At 58.0% G+C, this 23,260-nt stretch overlaps 8 protein-coding genes across 8 annotated transcripts; 6 read left to right on the top strand and 2 right to left on the bottom strand.

The window, feature by feature from the left end:
* Window positions 1-365: 365 nt before the first annotated feature.
* PLICBS_008825 (uncharacterized protein) lies at window positions 366-4,079 on the bottom strand (the record flags this gene model as incomplete). The annotated part of the gene is made up of 1 exon (XM_018324698.2): window positions 366-4,079. The coding sequence occupies one exon, from the start codon at window positions 4,077-4,079 to the stop codon at window positions 366-368; it is 3,714 nt and encodes a 1,237-aa protein (XP_018176092.2).
* Window positions 4,080-5,403: 1,324 nt separating this feature from the next.
* Window positions 5,404-6,246, top strand: PLICBS_008824 (uncharacterized protein; the record flags this gene model as incomplete). The annotated part of the gene is made up of 1 exon (XM_018324699.2): window positions 5,404-6,246. The coding sequence occupies one exon, from the start codon at window positions 5,404-5,406 to the stop codon at window positions 6,244-6,246; it is 843 nt and encodes a 280-aa protein (XP_018176093.2).
* A 515-nt stretch (window positions 6,247-6,761) lies between these two features.
* On the top strand, window positions 6,762-7,811 carry PLICBS_008823 (uncharacterized protein; the record flags this gene model as incomplete). Its single annotated transcript, XM_065601466.1, has 2 exons — window positions 6,762-7,747; window positions 7,805-7,811. 2 exons carry the CDS (start codon window positions 6,762-6,764, stop codon window positions 7,809-7,811), a joined length of 993 nt encoding a protein of 330 aa, XP_065457538.1.
* Window positions 7,812-9,888: 2,077 nt separating this feature from the next.
* On the top strand, window positions 9,889-11,134 carry PLICBS_008822 (uncharacterized protein; the record flags this gene model as incomplete). The annotated part of the gene is made up of 2 exons (XM_065601465.1): window positions 9,889-9,948; window positions 10,034-11,134. The coding sequence occupies 2 exons, from the start codon at window positions 9,889-9,891 to the stop codon at window positions 11,132-11,134; spliced, it is 1,161 nt and encodes a 386-aa protein (XP_065457537.1).
* A 588-nt stretch (window positions 11,135-11,722) lies between these two features.
* On the top strand, window positions 11,723-12,319 carry PLICBS_008821 (uncharacterized protein; the record flags this gene model as incomplete). Its single annotated transcript, XM_018324702.2, has 1 exon — window positions 11,723-12,319. The coding sequence occupies one exon, from the start codon at window positions 11,723-11,725 to the stop codon at window positions 12,317-12,319; it is 597 nt and encodes a 198-aa protein (XP_018176096.2).
* A 2,241-nt stretch (window positions 12,320-14,560) lies between these two features.
* On the top strand, window positions 14,561-15,523 carry PLICBS_008820 (uncharacterized protein; the record flags this gene model as incomplete). Its single annotated transcript, XM_018324703.2, has 1 exon — window positions 14,561-15,523. One exon carries the CDS (start codon window positions 14,561-14,563, stop codon window positions 15,521-15,523), a length of 963 nt encoding a protein of 320 aa, XP_018176097.2.
* Window positions 15,524-16,207: 684 nt separating this feature from the next.
* PLICBS_008819 (uncharacterized protein) lies at window positions 16,208-17,206 on the bottom strand (the record flags this gene model as incomplete). Its single annotated transcript, XM_065601464.1, has 1 exon — window positions 16,208-17,206. One exon carries the CDS (start codon window positions 17,204-17,206, stop codon window positions 16,208-16,210), a length of 999 nt encoding a protein of 332 aa, XP_065457536.1.
* Window positions 17,207-21,404: 4,198 nt separating this feature from the next.
* PLICBS_008818 (uncharacterized protein) lies at window positions 21,405-22,700 on the top strand (the record flags this gene model as incomplete). Its single annotated transcript, XM_018324707.2, has 1 exon — window positions 21,405-22,700. One exon carries the CDS (start codon window positions 21,405-21,407, stop codon window positions 22,698-22,700), a length of 1,296 nt encoding a protein of 431 aa, XP_018176101.2.
* Between the last annotated feature and the right edge of the window lie 560 nt (window positions 22,701-23,260).

Genomic DNA, 23,260 nt, shown 5'->3' with positions numbered 1-23,260 from the left:
CAGTGGATTTCGTGCTTGTAAGATCGGCCCCAGGGCGTACATGATGCTACCAAGCTTGCTGCGTGGGCGGACAGCCGGCGTCTCGGACATCGTGTAAGACGCCCAGGTCAGCACAAACTGATAGCACACAACGGTCCTGGTGCGGCGCAACTGTACCCCAGAATTGTCACCCAAACATCGTACTTCTGTAACCCGTTAAAAGCTCCGAATGATACGTTGAATTTTTGTGCCACAGTACCTTGATATTTCGAGATACGACCACGTTTACATAAAAACATCCCGTTCATGTATTCCACGGACCAGGTATAACATCACATCTCTCCGACGCGCCTCCACAAGCCCGAGGACACCCATCCACCTCCCCCCTACTTCTTACACTTGTTGACAATCTTCTTAATCAGCCCCGTGTCCTTGGCAACTATCTCCCCCATCTTGCCCAGCGTCCCCGCGCCCGAAATCTCCGCCTCCAGCTTGCCCATCTTGCCAAACGAGGCGGGCGTGCGCGGCAGCGGCGCCGCGCCCAGCAGCATCCCAAACATGGCCATGGGCGCGCTCTCGGGGTTGTCCACGACCTCGTAGAGCGTCAGCGCGCCGTTGGCAATCTCGCCCGCGAACGCAATCATGCGGCCCAGCGTCGCCATGCCCGCCAGCGCGGCGCTGCCTTCGCCCACGAAGGGTACCACGGCCAGCACGGCGCTCACAATCGTGATGATGAGGTTCTTCTGCTCCTCCTTCTTCTCCGTCTCGCCAATCTTCTTGACCTCGCGCATCGAGTCGATGGCCTGCTTGATCATCGCCACGGGGATGCCCAGCACCTGCACCGCGTCGTTGGCCGGCCCGTCCCACTGCCCCAGCATCATGTCCATCCACGTCGCGTCGATCTTGTCCTTGAGCTCGTCCATGTTGGTGCCCGCCTCCGTCACAATGTCCTTGGGGTTCGGCGGCTCGACCTTGTCCGCCTTGAGCGGGTAGCCGTGGTACACCTTGCGCACCTTTTCGCACCCGTCCTGCTGCGAGTCGGGCGTGCAGTGCGACTCCTCCTTGACCTCGCCGAACTTGACCCAGTCGGCCACGATGCCGTGCCCGTCCGCCAGGTCCTTGTAGAAGCCCTTGTCGTCGCGCAGCGTGTAGTACAGGTCGAACATGGTCTCGTCGCGCAGCGCCTTGCCCACCTCGGCGCACGTGTGCGTCTTGTTGTTGTCGTACCGCCCCGACGAGCAGTCAAAGTACTTGCTCCCGCCCTTGGCCATGAAGTCGTCCAGCGCCACGGGGATCAGGTTCTTGATGTACTTGACGTAGTACCCGAACAGCTCGTCGTAGCCGTTGTTGACGTCCTTGTAGTCGGCGAGCGCGGCGTCGAGGTTCTTGGACAGCGTCGCCGTCGCGTAGATGCCCATGCAGTAGTTGGAGTGGTCCGTCTTGGCCAGGTCGTCGAGCGAGTCAAACGTGAGCGAAAAGTCGCACGCCGGCTCCGCGTCGTCGTCGTCTTCGTCCCAGCTGCCCTCGTCCGGGTCGTCGTTGCCCGGCCCGTTCGAGTTCCAGTTGAGGTCGGCCGCCCACTCCACCGTGCCCACCCACTTCTCGTTGTTGAACTTGAAGAGTCGCTCGAGGAAGTTGTTGTTGTTGAGCCAGGATACCCACTGCTTGTCGTTGAAGATGACGACGTCGCCCTCTTTGGAGTCGATCTGCTTCACCTTGAGGCCGCTCTCGCCGTTATCCGCCTTGGCGATGAGCTGTCGTATCTCCCAGTTGGAAATGTATCCCCGCGTGTCGGTGCACTGGCCCGGCCAGGCGCCAGACTTGGGGCCGGTGAAAGTGCATTCTGGCCCAGTGCAGCCCGCCTTGGTCATCTCAAACGAGCGTCCGTACCGCGCCAAGCCCACGGCAATCTTGTTCGTCGGGACGCCCGCCTTGGTGATCATGGCGAGCGCGTAGTTGGTCTCCGTCATGTTGACGTGCGAACGAAGGCAGTTGCCGTTGGGGCATCCCTCGTTGACAAACTTGTTGCCGTAGTCCCACTGGCCATGGAGGTCATAGGTCATGTAGACGATGTAGTCGACAACCTCGCCAATGTCCTTGATAGGGAACCCCTTGAGATACCAATACGACGCGGGCGCAGCGATAGACACCGACTTATCCTTGGCCAGCCCCTTACGGACGAGCTTGAGAAAGTCGAGATAGCGCTTCCCGTCGCCAGGGTCACCCGGCGGGATACCCGGAATGTCTGGAGCGCCCGGATACTCCCAGTCAAAGTCCAGCCCATCGAGGTTATACTTTTTCGCAAACTCTACCACATTGTTGGCAAACAGCTGCCTCTGCGCATCCGTCACGCCAACACGGAAGATGGGCGCCGTGTCGGCTTCTGTGGAAAATGACCAGCCGCCAAACGAGACGATGCGGCGCTTCTTCTTGAGTGCCACAAACTCGTCAAACATCTTCTTGTACTGCCCCACGTCCACCTTGTAGTCGTTGGTGATGTTGGCAAACGCATAGTGCACGTCCGTGTAGTACTCGGGGATGTTGGACGGCGACATCCACAGGCACTTGCGGTTGTGGTTCCACGCCTCAAAGTAGGCAATCTGCCGTGCCACCGCCGGCCCCGTCTTGTTGTTGGTGATGTCGGTGCCGCAGTGCGAGACGCACCCGTTGCTCCCCGGCTTGGCCGTGCCGGGCGCATGCGTGTCGGCCGGCGACGGCGTGCAAAACTCGGGCGTGATGCCGCACTGGCCCCAAACGTTGCAACACGCGTTCAACGGGCAAGGGTTCAGGTCCGCCAGCTTCGTCCCCTTGGGCGGCTTCTTGGTGCCGGGCTTCTGTGGCCCGCACACCGCGTTGGGCACCTCCGCCGGCATGGGAGGGTCGCCCTTGCTGAGACAGATCTTCTGCCCGACCATGAGGCGCTTGCATCCCGCCCAGCCCCAGGTGTTGCCGTTGACGCTCTCGATGCGCTTCACGTCGGTGCTGTGTGCTTTCGCCACCGCCGCGCAGGTATCGTCCTTCTTAACCTGGTACACGGCGCAGGATCCGTCCGCGCCGGGCTTTGGCGAAAAATCGGGCAGCGTGCCTGCTGAGCAGCAGACGTACTGGTCACGCGCGAGCGTGTCGCAGAACTTGGGCGTCGGGTTGTACTTGGACAGGTCCTTTTCGCTGATGCCGCACCGCTTGGCCAGCGCCCAGCAGCCGTCGCCGGCTTTCACTTGCGTGTACTTGCACGTCGCGCGGGCTTCCAGGGAGCGTCCGTCGCCAGTGGGCGCGACGGATATATCCGCCAGTGGGATCGTGGACACGCCGATGTCTTTCCATGTTGTTTGCGAATCGAAGCCCGTCAGGCACGTTGCGTTACTCCACGTCGCGAGACTCTTCTGCACAGCGGCAAGGTCTCCCGTCGCGTCGGCCACGACGCCAAACATGGTTGGGCCAAAGGAGGTGCACAGCTGGGCGGCGGACCTCGCGCCTGTGCCTCTCGACTGCTCGCCCAACTTGGAGACCAGGCTGGCGGCGCTGGACTTGCTCACCGTGGACCCGATATAAGTGCCCACGATGGTCTTGCCGGAGCGGGCAAACAGCACTTCCTCGCCGCAGTCCTTGCTCTCGCTGAGAAACTGGCTTAAGTGGGCGATGGATACTGCAATGTCTTCCGCCGCACCGGCGGACGCCTTGCCCCAGTGCGCAAGTTGCACAGCCTGCTTCTTCTCGATGGCTTTGCCGCATTTCGAAGCCAGCGCCTTCGCGCCGGATCCAGCTTCATCGCTGTGGTTGAAGGATAGTCTCTGACGTGCGACGAGTGCCCGATCCGCAAGTCTCTTGGAGGAGCCAGACGTAGCGCTTCCGGCTGAGCAAGCGCGAATCAGGATGCTTGTGTCCGGGTCGTCGACAGGGTTGTGAATGTTGAGGTCAAAGAGCGTAGTCTCATCGCAATATGACAGGCGTTGCGCGTCGTGGTAGTGAGTCCAATTGGCCGGGTCTGGGCCCGAGATTGAGCATGGGAGAGGGCATGGAGAGAGGGCAGAATAAAAGGTCGATGCCACCGAAGGGCTCACCAAGGCAGCCAAGGCAAATGCCTGCACGATGGCTGCCATGGTTGCGGCAGAAGTCTGCGCAATGGCAAAGACCAAATTGAAAGGTTGGTCCTGGTGCTGAAATCGCCTTTCGCCTCTGTGAGAATGTAGAAAAAGAGCGACGTGGGCGGACAAGTGTCGATGGAAGCGGCTTCAGCCCGAGGCCATATACAAGGAGCGCAACTGTGACATTCGCGCGAAACCTCGGTCGGTCTGTACATTCATGGACAGCACCAGATCGGGTTGTACGCCGCGCTCTCTGCCATGCGTGAGAACGTACGACGATCAGGTCGGGGACTTTTGGCGCCCTTGGAACGGAGAAGGCCAATAACCGACCTGACTGGCCCATGTGAAGTCGTAGCATCGATCGCGAGTCCAGACCCGGGCATAACTTGGCTGTAAGCCGACGACGTCCGGAAGGCCCTATACAACATGGCTTCTGAAGGGCCGTCTCTCCGATCCCTGCAGCTCACTATTATCTCACCGTCCCATCCTCGAGCTATTGCCGATCCATAATCGCTCTCTGCATTTCCGCGTACTCGGCATCGAAGCGGACTAGAACGGCGCAGAAACGGTCGCAAACCCCAAACTGGAAGTCGTGTCTATAGTGACTGGGATAAAGGTGAGCGCCAGCCCATTAAAACTGCGTCAGTAGTCCCGGCCCACGAAATTATTCGGCCCCCATGCCCGTCCAAAAAAGTCCCTGACTACGCCCGAACCAGCGCGAAGCATCAATCTTTCGCGCCGCCTGCCGGGGTGTCAGGACCCTTCAAGATCCATTCCTCTGCGCAACCGAAATCTCCATGTTACATTGCGGGAGTCGCCGCGTCGAAGTTTGTTCAATTGCATCGTCTCATTGGCCTGGTGTTATGCGTTTCTTGCAAGCATATGTTTTTGGTGCTGACGCGATGCTCGAATGCGGTCCGACCTGCCGCTCGGCACTTCTGCGCGTTCCTGGCTAGTTTTCAGCTGCATGCTGGTGCTGTCGCGAATCATTGTCTTGCGCCGACTGCAGGGACTTATGGCGTAAGAACGGTCGGCCAAATGCTGATATCAGATTGTTATGATTATCCATGCCAATTGCAAGAGTGCCTGTCACATGCTGAGCATAATTCAAGATCCAGGAGTGTCTAGATTGGTCTCATGGCCCGCTACGACGATGCGTGTAAAACATCCCATTGTGTGCCTTCCAGGGAGACACTTGATCCCGCTAGGTCCTCCTCGAGCCCGCGATCTTGCCATTCAGATCGCTTTGCCACTTGCGATTGCGTTGTTTCCTTGACGCTCTGCAAGAAGACAGTATCTCGACTACATCTCTTTCCAACAAGGTCGCCCTCGGTCAAGTATGAAGCTCTTGTCGGTCCTGCTGCTGGTCATGGCCGCGGCCGTGGAAGCATCCAAGCTCGCCGGACCGTACCAGACAGCCTTCTTTTACTTTGCCTACCGCATGGAAGTCTCGCTCAAGGGCCACGGCAAGACGGAGATTGCGCCCGGGTGCAAGACCAACGGCGGAGTCTGCAATATTGACGACTTCGTCAAGCACATCCAGGCGCATGTGCCCAACCGGCCACCCTTCACGGGGACCTTGGGCCTCGGCGACAAGCCGAGCGTGACGGAGGTCGTCGACGCGCTCCAAAAGGCCAACTACTCGCCCGACCTGAACCAGGCCAACCTGCTGAAGAGCTGGCCGCCCAACACGCCGGGCACATTCGACAAGGTCTGGACGAGGGTCAGCGCCGTCGTGCAGGAATCGCGCGAGGAGCTGCAGAAAAAGGGCCTCGACCCGGACAACGGCGGCGACGACATGAAGAAGCTCAAGGAGTGCATTCAGGGCGTCATCGACGGGCGGCGCGAGGAGCAGGCCGGCAACATGCTCAAGTTCTTCAAGGCCGAGGCCGTCAAGCGGCTCAAGGTCCAGGAGTCGGACGTGCCCACGATCAAGGAGACGGGCAAGAACTACGACAAGATTGACACGGGCAAGCTCGTCACGAACCTCAAGGCGGCGGGCAACCTGCCGGTCAAGAAGGAGGCGTTCATCACGGATTTCGTCAAGGACTACAATAGCGGCAAGTTTGACAAGACGGGTGCCAAGGGGGCGTCGGGCCACTTCAAGACGATTGTCAAGGCAAAGGACATTGGCAATGATCTCGGCACAAAGCTGGCCGCGCTGACGCCGTGCACGACATGATGGCGGGTCTTTGTTGTCGAGAGAAGACGGGTCTGGTGCACCGTGTAGATACGATCATGTTGCAGGGAGGCAGGGAGGGCGCTCTATTCCATATAAAGTGAACGAATGATTGCGTGATGCAGTTAGTAAAGTGTAAGCTGTGTGAGACCGTAGGATGAGTTGGTGCGGATTTTGCCAGCTTATGTGACAGACCTCTTCACAAGTTCACATTGCCTTCTCGCGCTCACATGCATCCTTGGCGAGCGCTGGTGTGTTGCCAGCGCGAGACGGTTGGCAGCTGGAGCCTGTACGGCTGTAACTAACTAGCCTACAGCGGTCCATCCACCCGGCCCACTCCTTCCAGCAGCTCAGATAACTACAGGGCGCACCTTCTCACCTTTATCCCGTCGCAATCCCAGGCCCAGACACCATCCGGCCACGTCCCCTTTTCCTCTTTGGCCCATACAGCGACTTTTTACAACTGTGAAAAATCCTCAATTTATTCGTGTCGTTCATACGCGGCGATCGGTCAAGCAATGGCAACCTTCCCTCAGTTCTCGGCCCTGCCTCCTGAGCTCCGCCGGCTCGTCTGGCGCCAGTGCCTACCACGCCGCGTCGCCGAGGTCGACATTCCACGCATCGGCAACGAACATATGGGTATCTTCTATGGCGATGGCAGCAAGGAATGCTTGTTGCGCGAGACCTCCCGTCGCAATGCGGCGCCGCCGACTGTATCTCGGGTTTGCCGCGAATCTCGAGAGGTCGCCCTAGAAGCCGGCCACTTTTTGCACTACGGCGCGTTTCAAGGCATGGAGAACATTTGGGTCCAGCCCGCTCGCGATGTGTTGCACCTCAACTGGGAGCGGGAATGGTGCATCGCCGACGGCGATATGGCGGGCGCCGAGAGCGCCCTCCCGTACTTTTTCTCCAGAGCCGCAAAAGAGAACATGATCCCCTCCGTTTGCGCCGATCTATTCCTTCCGTTCGACATCAACAGGGATGCGAGTTGCTCAGACAACTTTTCGGATGAAGACCCAGACGATGCTAGGTGGTTTGACCCAGACTCCGTCGATGAGGTCTTGTTGGTCGAAAACGCGCCAAAGATCGTCTTAGTCGCCGTTGTATTGATGCTGTTGCACAGCACCGAGACAGAAGCCATCGACTCGGGGCTCTTTGGGCTGTGTGGCGAGGAGCGCATTCAAATGATTGACTTCGATGACGCCCCGAAGGTCTCCGCTTTCTTCGAATTCTGGAAAGAGACCGCCAACAGCCAGCGGGAGACGTCGTCCGCCACGTATTTCCGAGACATGCGCGACAGTGACGAGTTCCAGAAAAAATGTCAAGATTGGGTGAAAAGAGCCAAAATTCATCTGTTCGGTCATCTCTGGTTCCAGGCTCGATCCCTCGGGTTTGCAGGCATCGACGACCCAGACAACATCTGGGTGCCGGCAGTCACTGGTGACATGGTGCCGTGGAATCCGACAAATCGACCCAACTTGGATCACCCATGGGCGATACAACAGTGGGCTCGGCTTCCAAGACTTGTCCCAAAGGTCGTATTCATACAGTGTTCCGAGAGTTGTTAGGAACAAGGGTCACACGACTACGGCAGCATATCCTGGAAAGGCAGTGTGCTCCAGGCTTCCTCATGTCACATCGACCCGTAGACAAAGCGGCTCGACCGGGGTCGTCGACACTCACGCGCGTAGACGCCTGATTCAAACTTCTTAGAAGATGCAAGGGCCGACAGATCACAAATGCTTTGGTGGCTTGGACCTGTATTCACTCCATCGAAACATCTCGAAACATCGGCGCCTGATGTGCGACCTAGAGGGCAGTACAAGAAGGAACTTGGAAGACTCACGGCATAGAATGATCTCACCAGACGGCGCATCAGATATTGAGTTTCATAGGCTGGAATCAGTCCTAGCAGCAGCCTTCGGAACACAAATAATTCACCCGGCTCTTAAGGAGTACGATTTTCCGGCCTATGTGCAGTGTTCATCCAGCCCAGCGCTTCATATGTACGAAACGATGACATGGATCCAGCAGAACTCCACAGACAGCCGGAGCCGCTTCAAAACGATGAAGCAAGCAACGCCCTACCAGCACACCGGCGTATGCCGCCAAGGGTCCCATACGCAGCGCCTCCCCGTCTTCGTACACTACATTTGGCTCCCTATCAGCAGGACTACCTCAGGTAGGAGGGCTTCATGAGCGGGCAGAATCCTTACTGGCGTGTCGCATTTCGCGGGCATGGGCAGGTGCCACAAGGTCACCGGCCTGATCTCGTTGTCCATGGTGAAATGGCACGTTTGTTCGGGGTACCTGCAGAGCTGCTGCGCGTCAGTTCGTGTACGATAGACGCGCCGATGTCCTTCGATGTTTGTTTCCGCGTCAGTGAGTCCTTCCACTTACGCCCCAGCCGAGCAGCTTCTCGTCATAAGGCTCCTTGGAGGCGCCAGGAGCAGTCCCATCTCCCTGCTTAGTTTGGCCGGTCGTGGCTGCGGTGGAAGCGCCGGGCCTGTTGTTCACTGCCACGGCGGTCGCGCTAAGGGCAAGCGCAACGAAAGTGCGAGGATTCATCGTCAGCCCTAGGAGTCAACTGGTCTGGTGACTCGGTATCCAGAGGGACTGGAAGCACGCAATTTGAGGGAGAACGTCTAAGCATTTATACACGAAGCCATTTATAGACGGGATTACGAGATAGAGTAGTCTCGAGTTACGTGTCACGGCTATGACAAACGCTCTGTAGTAGACTGGGAGCTTGACACACCGTGCACACAACGTACCGGGCGACACATTCTTTATACGCATCATCACTGAGTCGGCATCAGCCTCGACTCTAGCTGTTCTGAAAACATAATGGCACTGATAAGGCGCAGATACTGACCCATCTCACCAGCGCTACGGCTTCCGAGAGAGGTCCGTGAGCTCAGAAGAGTTTTTCCACGGTCTGGTCAGGGTGCGTAAACCTCATATGCTACAAGTCTGTTGGTGCCACAGTCAGTCATATACGGCTTCTGACCACACGCACAAGACGCCAGCCATGGTGGAGTACGGAAAGAAAAGCATGTCCTATGAATGCGAACCAAAGACTCAAGCCCGTGGAGCGACACTTGCTGAAGCCAAGTCTGCTGGCAGCTTGGCCGGTGGGCTGTCACACAGGCCGAGTCATGATCCGTTCACGTTCACCGAAACACGAACGCGCACACGGCGCGTCATCCCATCCATCCGTTACCGCGAAAGGCGGTTACCATATGCACCAAAGTTGAATGACCAAGGCGCCCATTCCCAACCTGCGATGCCCAAGGTCGCCCAAGACGCCCGATTTCTGCCAGACGCCCAACACGCAGAGCCGGGGTGTTCCCAAACGGATCACCACACCACGCAGTGATGGCAATGGCGATGTGACGAGGGCAGTGAAAATGCCCAACTTACGCCTCATAATTGGCGGCCGCGTGATGTGAATACCTGGTGTAACGGGCACCTCCCAGTCGGGTGCGACGCTGCCTGATTTGGCCCCCATGAATGTGTGCCCCATTCATGGAAAATGTAGAAACCTCCTCGCTGCCGGCCAACACGGGCGGCCTCTTCATCGCCTCATATTTCTCACATCGTCGTCGCCGTGCGCTAGACAGCATCCGTCGACACCAAACAACCATGGCATCAGACCAGCATCTCAAAATCATCAATCCTTCTTACAGCGAGGGCCCCAAGGGCGTTTTTGGTCCATTCCTGAAGCTCCCCCCCCGAGCTCCAACTTGCCATTTGGAACCTGGTGCTAAAACGAAATCGACTTCTGGAGATTGAGATACGCAGCTTGGCTGACCTGGACTCTGAACATGAAGAAGGCTCCCCTCTTCCATGCACTGCCGCTCGCAGCCCCTACGAGATATCCAGCGGCACGGGCTATGGCATCGTCGTTCGAGGCGTTCAGCTGAACAGCGTGCTGTTCCTTGTGAGCCGTGGGGTTCGGCGATTAGCGCTCGAGTTTTACCGAGTTCATCTCCCGTGCCTGGCTCTGGCCCATGACGAATACTCGCGGGAACCCCCTGTCCAGAAGCTGTTGTATTTCAATCCAGAGCATGACTATGTACGGCCGTACTCGAATTCGTACGACGCGCCGCTCGCCATGGACTTTATCCACGATCTCAAAGTCCATGATCCCCGGCATGTTGGACTGGTCAATATGCCCATGGGCTTGGGCGACTTGGAACACTATCATCGCTTGGCAGACGGGGACGACGTGCACCGGAAGGCGGTTCTAGCCGACACCATCTCGCAATTACGAGAGGTGATCTGGCTGGCCGACTCTGCTTATGGACGCGGCATCAACGGCCCGATGGATGGCTTTCAGGGGTTCTTCGACATGAACGGCGTTGGTATTCGCTTCAACCATGCCATGCCCATTAGGCCACTCAACGTCGCGTTTGATCTGCTGGACAAAGACCCACGACCCATCGGACCCGAGCTAGAGTTTGTAGCAACATGCTCGGGCAACCCACAGAGATACCACATCCCGTGGAGGGACCTGATGCGCAGGTGCAAAATCAACGGACTGAATGACAACCAACGTGAGCCGAGAACACGAGTACTCTTTTCGTATACCGCGTACCCGTACGGGGACCAAATCGTCGACAGCGAATCGGCAAAGCGATTCGTCAAGAAGGAGGAAGAAAGTTGGCTGGACTCGCAACACAAATGGGACTGGGTGGTCATCAAGCACGCCTCCAAGATGCCCATCGAGGGGCCGGAAGAGCTTGCTCGGGCCACGAGACCAGCTATAGGATTCTGGCTGTTTCCTGCTGCAGCCCTTGGTCCCACCGACGGTGACATGTTGAAGATGAAGATTGTGTTTGACTTGAGGAAGCATTGGCCACAACTGGCATTGTCGGATCTTTCATAGCCCTAACTATTGGATAGAAAACTTTATCTTCATTTGCTCATGGGGACGACGAGAAGCGTCAAGTGCTTGCATGCACACTCCTCGTGTGGAGACTGGACGTAATCGTCGGGAAACTTTGCCCAAACACGCCCGCATCCGGTACTTGCCAGCAGTAGAGAAGGGATGCTTTATTAGGAACAGTGAAGCAACCGCAGAGTAGGCCTCAAACGACCGTTAGTTTCCCCTGGCACGAGGCTAATAGAGCAAACAATGCCGCACACACAGGTGATGCGCCAAAAGCTTTGACCGGATTGTTTCCACCATCAGTATATACAAACATATCGTCCCATTTCATGCGGAATTCTTCACCTGCGACTTCGATTGTCCTGCTTGTGGAGCGATGTCTGAAGCTGCGCGTGATTTATCAATCCACATGTGCCGTTTCCGCGAAACCCGGAAGCAACCAGGTTAGGCAAGACAATGCCGTATTTCTCTTTGTCTCAAGCATGGTAACGTTGTCGAAGGCAAAACGGCGAAAACATGTGCCAATTTGGATACTCAACAGTGATGCACGGCCACCATTAACTGCCCTGGAGAGATTTGTATAAGATGCCACTGCCACTGGCCTACCGAATTAGCACCAAGACGATAATGATTAAGAGCTACGACTTCTCAGTTAAGATTACGCCAGTTAAAACTCTTCACCAAAGCTCAACGTGGTGCATCATGGCTTCCAGTAATGAGGTCAAACCGGGAGAGTTCAGAGGCCGTAGCGCCGGTCAGGAACGTCTCGAAACTCGCGATTTGGGCACCTGCGCGGGTGTCGTCGTCACCGGTGAACCACATAATGGCGGCGAGACGCGGTTCCTGCTCCACCTGAGCCTGGAACAGCAGCAGTCCGAAATGAGCAAGGTGTGGTCTGAATTTGTCGAGGCAGTAGAGAAGTCGGGCATGAGGCACATGAAGGGATACATGTTCACCGTGGATACCAATCTGAACAAAGATCCCAACCTCATGCACAATGCCTACATGATGGCTGAGGCTCACTTGCTCGAAAGGGAATACGAGCACATCGAGGGCGAGCTTCAGCGCCTCGTCGGCCGTGGCACGGTCGTCCACGAGACACATCCCTTTAATAGGGTAGGTCATATGGAGGTTGACGAGAACAATGTGGTCCGAGTCGACGGCCGGCGCATCTCGGAGTGAGAGTTGAGATGGCGGCCCCGGCCTCTACCGAGTGAGCCTTTCGTGATAGAGTAGACTTTGCACGCTGTGGGGGTGTTGCCCTCTTACGCAGGTGGGAAATATTGTGAATAGTCTTATTCTGCAACAGTTTTGAAGCCGCCGCACCGAATTGCATGTGGTCAATGTTGCCAGCGAGTGTTAGTCTGGAGCAGCAAAGTCTTGGTCTAGAATGGCGGGTGCCTCTGGGACTGGAGTCTGTATGGCGGCCGGAAGCAAATTATACCAGAGTCAACAGCAACTCATGGCCCTTGCTGTCGCGATCACTAGGAAGGGCGACGCTGCGAAAAGCTGCCTGATCCAGCGGTACCGGCACAGCGGCTCTTTCTTGACAGGTTCGATTTCCCCCCTTCTATACTGTATAGCGCGTGAGCTCCTGTGTGTATGCATCATTGAACTGCCTCGCCGTGATATGACGACTCAGTGCGCTGGGTTGGGGAAAGCCAAGTCCAACCCGGGTCATGTTAGTCTCACGGCACGGGACGGCACAGGGCTCATGCACGGATACGCCAGACGCTCGGCGGGAAGCCTGGCAGGCCGGGAGGCTCGAGCGCCATGTGTCCATCCCCTCGTCCAGAGCAATTCTTCATCCCATGTTGAGTCAATCAGTGCCCAGTCTAGTGACTTGCGACGCGACCATTGACATAGTTGGAGCTGCAATCGCCATGCGGACACAGAGTTTTCTCACCGCGTAATGGACCATGACGAAGCTTGGTTTATTGACTGTACCTGCAATCTGTAAAGTTAGTTCTCCTGCCGCAGAGCCGATGGGTTGCGGAGCTTGGGGTAAGTGGCTGCTCCCCGCAAGTTTAATAGCGAAGCTTCGACGCCACAGGGTCGTCCAACCGACAAACTCTCTGCTTGTAGCTTCCAGCACGACCGCATGGAACCTCATTTTCTTCTTGCGCATTCTGTCGAAAAAAAGCCTCTGCGACCAATCATGAATTCGGCACCAGTTAAGTCGCCTCGACAGGAAGGTTAACATGTAATGAAGCGTCATGATTCGGCCCTTTAGCACAGCACGGGCTCTCCATGGCCAGGACTCCATGTCAGTAACTCACCCACGGGCGGGCCGGCGGCGCTCTGCCCCAAAAAAGGAGCAGCCACTCGCCGGGCTCGGATCATCCCCTCGATGATCCCCCTCCCCTCCATCTCAGGAACGGGCAGATGGCATCCTGACACGGCCATTGGCTCCCACGCCCACGCCTCGCCAATCTGCCCATCTCCCGTGTGCCTGAACGCCCCCGAGCCCCCCCTGATCCTGGCGCGGCCAACCGGTGACCAACAAGAGGCCAAGACGCGGGCCACCTGCCCTCGGCGGCGAAAGCGTGGCCCTGACCCTGATCACACGGCGCCATCACCAGGCGGGAGCGACAATGTCGACGCTCCATGTCGGCACGTTGGAGCCGTTCGGTAGCCCTTATGCGCAGCAGCGGCGCTCGCTCGGCCGACAATGTGATTGTGATGCAGCTGCGGGCGCCTGACTGCGACGCTGCCGGTCGCTGATGTGCGGCGGCGCCGAGAGTTGAGTCGCTGCTCTTTGCTTTTTGCAACGTGCCTGAGCGCAACAATGCGAGCGGCGCCTCGGTGAGGTTTTCCAGAAGCGGACGATCCGCGCAGGATGCGGCCCCTAACCTGGGAGCAATGTTGGCGCTGCTGCTCCCTTGACGACGATCCTCGATGGCGCAAACTAAAGATTGCCCGCTCTTCTTGTTGTCTCTGTTTCCTTCCTTCGTGTCTTAAATAGAGTCCGCCCGCCGCCGCCGCCGGTCGCCTGGCGCATTGTTTAACTGCCGTCCGTCCCCCCCGGCGAAGGTTAAGTTTCACGACCGCCAAAGCGTAGTGACCCTTTGCCTCCGTCACGAGAACTCACCCGTCCCACGCGTCGTAGAGCGCGTGTCATGGCCGACCATTATACTTCCTCTTGAGAAAAATCTTGGGATCTGCCAGATCAGTAACAGCGTCTTGTAATTCCTTAAAAGGCCGCCTTCCCCCCCTGCTTTCGCCTTGCTGTCTTCTCACACCTGCACTCGACTGGACCGTCACCTTCCCGACTTCGACCCCGACAGCCCCTTCGATCACTTACACGCCAACTCTAAACTCGTCACGCTACGCGGCCATCACTGGACCGCCCCCCTTTAACCTCTACTACAGACACCAGTCTTCACGACAACAAACACGAACCTGTAACCGGAACGCGTCGCCATGAAGACCGGTTCACTCTTTGTCAAGGCCGCCGTCATGGCCATCCTGTCCCTGGGCCACTGCCAGTCCTACGCGCCCGTCTACCCGCGCGACACCGCCGCGACCGCCGTGCGCCCCGTCCTCGACGCGGCCACGTACAACTACACCGTCTTCGAAGGCGGTGTCTTCCGCGTCCTGTCCGAGCAGGCCGCGCAGGGACTCTGCGACGACCACGACACGGACGCGAACCCCCCGGACCCGCTCCCGCCGCGCTCGACGGAGCTCGACAAGATGTGGCAGCCGTCGATGGACTTCGACACCGACAGCTGCTACAACGTGCCCGCCATCGGCCCCAACGGGCACATCGACCGTGGCCGCTCGCGCCACGAGTCCAACACCGAGGGCTGCCGCGACGAGTACGACCTGGACCACTCCAACGTCTACAGTCGCCAGCGCTGCAACAACGGCTGGTGCGCCTACCTGTACGACTACTTCTTCGAGAAGGACATCGGCGACCGCATCTGCATCGGCCACCAGTACGACTGGGAGCACGTGGTCGTGTGGACCAAGGACGGCAAGCCGCGCTTCGGCGCCGTGAGCCAGCATGGTGGCTGGGACGCCCGCCTGTGGCAGGACATCCCCCTCGACGGGGAGACGCACGTCAAGGCCGTGTACAACAAGGACGGGCTCATCGGCACGCATTACATGCGCTGGAGCAAGGGCGCCACCGACGAGCCTCCCGAGAACCACAAGGGCGTCTGGTGGCGCAGCGACCTCATCTCGTGGAACGGCTTCCCGGACCAGGAGCTGCGCGACAACCTCACCGCGTACGACTTTGGTGACGCGACCATGGCCATCCGCGACGACCAGTTCGCCTGGCAGCTCGAGCGCTCCGTGTCCGGCATCAAGAGCAAGCTGGGCGACTTTGTCTTTGACTTTAACAAGGACGACGGATCGCCTGGCGTGCCGGCCACGTCCTCATAGGAGAGCGTCGTGATGAGAGTAGGGGGCGTATTTGGAGTTTTTCATCGGTATGAGAGCATCGTCGTGATTGTTGTTGTGCACGAGAACGTTGCTGACTGCTGTACAGAGATTGGATATACGGGTATGGTCTTGGCTGTTGGCATGGACGGGAGAGGATATGGACGGGGGTCGAGTTGGTTGGGAGATGGCATGGAGAGCGGGCTGGAGGATCGGGACAGCATTTGGTATTCGCGTGGTGGAGGAGGAGATGACAGGTTGCATGGGAAGCATTGCATATACCCCTTGGGAAGGACGAGCATTGTTTGGACTGCGGCATACCGGAGCATGGCGTTGGATTCTTTCGGGTCGGATTGGGCAGGGCGAAACCTCGCGGTGGATGCCTACTTGCAACTCGCCCAAATCCCCAAAACAGGCGTTTTTTGCAGTTCACATCATTCGCTATCACTTCATGTGCCGTTGCGTGCCGTACTGATGTTGGGATTTTTGACTGCTGGGCGAGTTGGTGGCGGCGCGTGGTATGAGAGAGAGTTTGAGGCCAAAAGTGTACCGCGATTCGCGCGCATCACCAAATTTTCTGGTGTTTTGGCTACTTTACTCACGCATGTCTCCATTCTAAGCACATTTAAAGTTTCTTTCCCTTAGCCGACGGCGCATGTTCTCATTAGACACAACACCCACGCCGATTTACGAGAACAGAAACCGTCCGCCTCCCGTCCCTCCACCTGCACCTCTCTCCAACAACACCTGCACAACCTCATCGTGTCCCGCCGCCGAGGCACTCTGAAGCGCAGTCTGGCCCCTTCCTCTTCTCAAACTGCAGGCATTTACATCCGCTCCCGCCCCCAATAGCCTTTTGACAACTTCCACATGGCCCTTTTCCGCTGCAGCATGCAGCGCCGTTCCGTCTCCCCAGAGGCCGCCCAGCGCGTGGACGTCCGCGCCGGACTCTAGGAGCATGTCGACGATGTCGAGGTGGCCGCGTAGACATGCCCCTTGCAGGGCCGTGAACCCTTTCGTCTTTGCGGGGGCGCCGTTCACGTCGGCGCCGTGGCGGAGGAGCAGTTCGACAATTGAGGTGAAGCCGTTCCCTGCCGCAGCCTGCAACGCGGTGAACCCTGCTGTTGGCGAGGGCGGAGCGTTCACATCCGCGCCGAGCTCGAGCAGTCTGGCGACGATCTTCTCATGGCCGCGTTCTGAAGCTGCTTGCAGTGCCGTTCTCCCATTATATCTCGCCACGACAATGGAGGATTTCGGTGCTCTCTGCGTTGTCTCCTCCGCGCCGCGCCCCTGCGATGACGATGACCGCTCCTCCACTCTGGCTCCCGCACTTAGAAGAATGTCCACGATCTTTTCGTTCCCATGCCCGCATGCAATCTGCAAGGCATTGCGCTGGATGTTACTCCCGCCCATGTAGTGGACGTCCGCCCCCGCATCGACCAGCATCCGCACCGCTTCTTCGTGCCCCTGCATGCACGCCGCCTGGAGGGCCGTCTGGCCGTAATACCCCCGCGGAGCGTCATTCACAGTGAACGGGCTGATGTCGATGAGTTGCCTCATGGTCTCCAGATCCCCGCCCCGCGCGGCGAGCTGCAGCGGAGTCCAGCAGTACTCGTCGTCGTCGTCGGTCTGCAGGGTCGGGTCCCATGCCGCGTCTAGAGGGGGCAGGGTCGTTCGCGTGGCCATGATTCCTGACCGGTAATCCTCAGCTGGGGCGAGTCCGGTCGTGCCGCGATGTAACGACGAGGGACATCGCCAGTTCTTTGTTCGCGCGAACTTGGTGCTTTGTAGGTCTTACATGTGCATGCACCTAGTGGTGCGTCGTACTATCTTGCTTACGTACCGTAATGCCTCCGCTCGCGTCGCCTAATTCCTGAAGCTTGGTGAGAAGCTTCTATCACCGGTCGGCTATCTTCACCAAAGAGCGCGGCAAAGTCTGGCGACGAATCTATTACTTGACTCGCCAGGCGCCACTAGGTGAAGGCACCATTCCTCGTTCATGCAGCCCTTACAGCCGCCCAAATGCAACCTGCTCGTCAGTTGCCTCACCTCCCCTTCTCGGCTGACCCTTCGCCGCCATTTCTGTTGTCAAGTAACAGCTCATATCCTGCGAGCCGTCCCGCGAATTCTTTGACCGTCTCCAGCATCTTTCGAAGTCTCTTCCCTCTTGTTTTCTGTTCACATACTCTCAAATTGTGCCGCGACACCCTGTGACTCTCGCAATAAGGATACGAGGGGCGCGATTCGGCGGGCTGGATTAAAATAGCGGTCGCCTTTTTGCCTATATAGCGGCGTGCGAGCAGACATGGCAGCCTATTCGTGTCACACTTCATGTTCTCTTGCCCCGGGACGGACAAAGTACTTGACAGTTCGATGCTGGGGGTCGCTCTAGGCTGCATACCGCCGAACAGGATGACGTTCCACTGCGCGCACCGTACCCGAATATGCAGTTCTTGCGCCCGCTCTTCAGCTGAGCCGTCCAGCCACTGCCAACCAAAACTCAGCTCTCGCTGCAAGCTTGCATGCCGAGCCGCCTTGTCAGATGGACATCGGGTCACGTCCAGCACCCCTCACCCTGCGCAGCCTCACTCTCATACTTGCTGGTATCCGTTTTTCATCCACGCTCGTCGGGGCCTTCGGCACGACTCCCTGTCCTTTCTGCACGTAGAAATCGACGATTGCGATAGTTGATACCATCACCATCGCGGCATCACACACTGAGGTGAGTGAAGCTACTCGTCGCCAGTCGCAAGTCCCATCCAGTGCGCCGGACGGCATTGGACAGCTTCCTCTCGACGAGCCGAAATTCGAGCAGGCTTCGATCCTTGAGGACTAACCCCCAGGTCTCAGATCATTTTCCTAGCCGATTGTGCATGTAACCCCTCGCGCAGAAACACCCGCTAGTCACCCGCTATCCGGAGAGCCAGGTCCAATGCCGTCTCTGGGCTGGTACTCAGACGATGACGCTGGAAGAGCGCCCGACAAGCTCCAGAAGCAGTATCAGCCTACTGAACGCCCAGCTCGGTCGTTCAATCCTTTTCCGACAGATGAATCAGCGTTCGAGTCACTGCCAGCCCGAGGCTCGGGTGTCAGGTTTGAGCCTTTGCCAGCGGAAGGGCTGGCCACCCCGCCACCGCCCACCCAAGCTGCCTCCGGTCCGAAGGGCATTGTGTTCAAAACTCGGCGTAGACCGGCATGCAACGAGTGTCGGAGGAGAAAGCAAAAGGTAAGTACTACCAGTGTTAACCGGGCCTCCAATTAAGTGTTTGGTACCGATTTGGATTCTGACGACCCGTGCCTTCGCAGTGCTCCTTGACACAGCCCTGCACAAATTGTGCCCGCCGCTTCCCGCAGCCTGTCTGCGCATACCCCGAGACTCGAAGGGAAGGCGGCCCTCGTGCCGATACCGACAAAGGCATCGATTCTGCACCCAAATTGCACAAGGGCCAAGTTCCAGATGCGGCCCAGGCACCCGTGGACCGTTCCGCCACCAATCGCCAGGAGGACATGTCCAGCTGGGGCGAAGCCCACTATAGGTTTGCAGCATTTCTCGACCTCATCTTGAACGCATTTGCGTCGATTGTCTTCCATAGGGTTCTGAAGCTCTTGTCGAACACCGGGCTGGTCGAGCCCCGTGTTGCACCGGGACACCGACGCATAAGATGGAGAAATGTGAGTTCATGTCGCACACGGGCCCTCCCGCGTTAGTTCCATGCCACTGATACAATACTAGGGGCGGGGCAAGATGCTGTACGATGACTACGTGGAACATGAGCCTGGCGCATTTGACGCTCTGCAAGCTTACCTGGACTCGTCGGCATACCGCTCGAGGGCGAGCTCTGACGGAGGAAACGGTCGTGTATCCGCGCTCACGCTCCCTTCTGCCAGCGGCTTCACGCAACACAGCAGCTTAAAGTCTGGCGACGTGTCAGATGAAACCCCAACGGCGTTTGCTGGCCTGACCCGAAGCAGTCGTTTCAAAGAAGACCTCGAGTCAGGTAGCCTCCATACAGATACCCTGTATCTTTTGTCTTGCCAGGCGCGGAACCGTCACGCAGTCGCTCTCCGTGAAGAGCGGGTTACAAACATCAAAGACGACAGACATCTGTTCCGCGCCTTGCGAGATAGTTACTATGAGCACAGAGGAAGAGTGAGACTGTACCTGTCGCTAAGGTCGCTTCATAGCATCCATTTTATGAAGGTGGGTGAGCCATCTTCTGTGCACGACCATCTTGGAGTCTTTCCCATAGCTCTAATAAGTCAAGGTTAGTTCGCGTACGGGGGTCCTCGATATATCGATGTCCGCTGTCATTACGACATTTGCGAGGCTGGGAAACCTTGTCAGTGTCTGCCTCCAGTTCATCTCATACGACCCAACGGCTCCGAATACGAATGCAGCCCGGTGCCGTCCAAGTTGTCACCACCGATTGGGCCGCGCCTATTGATGGACTTCTTTACTAACCCCGACGACATAGCGTCAGACTCAACACTGGTCCTGCGGCAACTTCCAAAGAGGACATGCGGGGACCTTGCATCAGAATGTTCGGAAGTGGTTGAGGCATGGGGGATCTATTACAAGGAAGACTGGAACTGGAGAAAAATTTGGTGGATTCTGAGCCTCGGCTTCTTCCCGCCGAGCGTGCTGTTCGGCATCCTGTGGGGCGCGTTGAACCATGATATCCAAGGAGCGTTTGGGGTTGCGAGCTGGTGGATGGCAACGGGTGCTCTGGTACTCGGACTTGTTGCAACCAGGCCAGGAGCGATGTGAGCGATTGGACAGTCCTCGTGTATGCACAGCAACTTGGCTGCGGAGGCAATACTTGAGTCTCAGCTGAGGGGTAGCTCTGTCTCAAAATGATATCATCGTGAAGAAGACAATCTTTGTGATTTGGTCGCAGGCTTCGTGGGCTTGTACTCCTCACGTGGACCGCCTACGCGATTGCAGCGCTGGCGGTATGTGAGTCGTCGTCAGAGCACTCGTAAAAGCGCGTAGTAATGACTTGCGGAGAACGAGTCGCACACGATGCATGGCTGTTATAGGCTGTTGTACGATACGACGCACCATAAAATGCCTGTTGTCTCCGTCCACTCGTAACGGCCATGACGGGGTATTTGTCCTTCGATGCGGTGGCTCGGCTGCTGCATCCAGTGGGAACCCGTGTGAGGTTGTGGGACGCCCTGGCCAGAGCCAGGCCATAGCCCAGGTCGGCCCGTGACGGTCCTGACCTCAAATGCGAGAACTGCCATGATCGTCAGGGCTTCCTGGGACAGCGTCACGAAACGCAGTGCCGGCTGGTCTGACCAATATCCAATAGGTCGGGACCAACACAGCTGCCGTTGGTCGGCACGCGGCGTCTCGTCAGAATGATAAGAATCTGTATCCGAACCCCCGGTGACGACGATACCTATTTGTGACTGTGCCTGCACCACCTCGATACGCGAAAGCGCTGTCAACCAGTGACGAGGTCCCAAAAGGGAATTCGTGTATGCAGCCCGGGCTCCCCACAGGGCGTCACGGTCGCCGACTCCCGAGCCCCACAGGGGCCACCCGAAGCTCTGGAGACGCGGCTCCGGTGCTGAGCAGCTGTCAATCCATCGCAGTGCGCACCAGGCCCTACCTGGAAATGATGCGAAGCCTTATTGGTCTTGGCGCTGTTAATGGGAGACCGGGGAATCGGGTCTCGCGTGGCCGAAACGAGGTCGTCGTAAAGTCGGACACCTGCGCAGTGTAACCGCACGTCGTACTGAAACCGGGCGGCGACACAACAAGCCAGACTGCGTCGTGCATCCAGCTGATCGCCTGTTGAGTCCCGGCGTGCCCTTCTTAAAGGCCTTTGGGGCCCGGCGTTGGCGTCTTTTGCAGACGTCCATCGTCATTCTCATCATGGCCGCTTCCAATCGGGCACATCACTTCCTCGAAGGCAAGACCATCTTCGTGGCCGGGTCCGGCGTCGCAGGCGCAGCCTTCGTGGCGGGCTTGTACAAGCTCTGGAACCCAGAATGGAAGGCCCCGACGATTGTCGTCTTCGACCGCGACCCTGCGGAGGAGGGGCTCCGTCGCGAGTCCGAAAATTACAGCCTCTCGGTGTCTGGACACACAGAGGCAGGCGGTCTCGTGGCTCTCAAAAAGCTGGGCCTCATCGACCAGGTCTTGAGCAGTTCCGTCTCCGGTGTTGACGGTTCTGGCTGCTTCAAGATCTGGGGCCCAGACTGGAGCGAAAAGATCAGGGCAGCAAGGCCGCCGCTGCACGGACTTCCCACGGCGAGCGTACGCATAACCCGAAAGAACCTGAGGCGCGTGCTCGGCAACGCGACCGAGGGGTGGCAGCACAGCAGCGTTGAGTGGGACTCGCAGTGTTTGAGCGTGGCGCGGCTGGACAGTGGACGACTGAGCGTCCGAATCCGACAAAAAAGGGGAGAGACGACACACACCTTTACTCGAGAATGCGACCTGCTGGTAGCCGCAGACGGAGCAAGCAGTAAACTTCGGGCTTGCCTTCGCCCGGCAGACGGGCTCAACTACACGGGTGCGACGCTGAGAGGAGGGCTCTCGGAGTTGAAGGGAGGCATCCCCGAGCCAATCCGCAAGGACTGGGGCTTCGTGGTGAGCGGCAGCGGCGTCGTGGGCTTCATTTCCCCTGTCGACGACCACACGGTTATCTGGGCGGTGGGCACTCAAGAGCCTGGTCCTCTGCCTGAGCTCGACCGGACTTCAAAGCAGGACGTCGAGGCCGTGATATCTCGCGGCGGGCAGCTGGGGTCGCAATTTGAAGAGCCATTTCAGACGATCGTGTCGCAAACTGATCCCCAGACAGTCATGTGCATCAGCGCGCGTGACAAGCTACCGTTTCGACACGATCAAGGCGCAATCAAGGACCTGCCCGTCGTTTTCATCGGAGACAGCAACCACGCACTCAGCCCGTTTGCCGGCTTCGGTGCCAACCTCGCTCTGTCGGACGCTTGGGACCTGGCAGAGCAGCTGTGTCTCCGGGGGTCGCTCCCGGAGGCCGTGGCGGGATACGACGAGCTGAGCGAGCCGCGGGCGAGGAAGGTTGCCGAGAGTGCGAGGAGAAGCCTGCGAGCGGGACTCAGCACGGGATGGCGGTACTGGCTGTTTTCCTTCATGCTGTGGATTGGCAGCTGGGTTCGATGGGGCATGGAGACCTTCAAGGGGCGGTAAACCTGGACTGCACGTCGCCGCCGTCTGTTTGGTAGGACGATTCAGTGGAGGATCAAGTACGGTTTTGTCTTGACACAGCAATTGAGTTGACGCTGGAAGTCTCGGAACTATCCGATGCGAAAGCAGTTCCGGACATTGTTGCAGCCAATTTGACGCAGAGCAATGATACCGGTATGGGATGAATAGAGCGGACCGGCAGCAGGAAGCCGCATCGGAGTGATGGTCGGACAGTGCGTAAATACAGTGCGCATTGCTACACTGTGCGGCGAGCTGTGGAGCGCCGGCACTTTACGCGCAGCGGCAGGAGCGACGGGGATCCAGGGTGTGACGCGACTCCGTGAACGCGACGCGGGTCTCTCATCCCATCCCGTCTCCATCTCCTCCCCTCTCCTCATGTTCCTCCATCCAGCGTCGTTACATCTGCTGTCCAGCGTCTGCTGCAATTCAATTGAGCATTGGTTTACTTTGGGTGCTTCTGTTCTCATTGCCGGCGCAGCTAATTGAGCATATCTCTGTCTCTTTGCCACGCTCGGGCACGGCCATCATTCACTTACCAGATC

Source organism: Purpureocillium lilacinum (genome assembly GCF_023168085.1).
Source record: "Purpureocillium lilacinum CBS 284.36 DNA, scaffold_6, whole genome shotgun sequence".
Taxonomy (NCBI): domain Eukaryota; kingdom Fungi; phylum Ascomycota; class Sordariomycetes; order Hypocreales; family Ophiocordycipitaceae; genus Purpureocillium; species Purpureocillium lilacinum.
The sequence above is the reverse complement of the archived record's forward strand: the minus strand, read 5'-3'. Positions and strand labels throughout refer to the sequence as shown.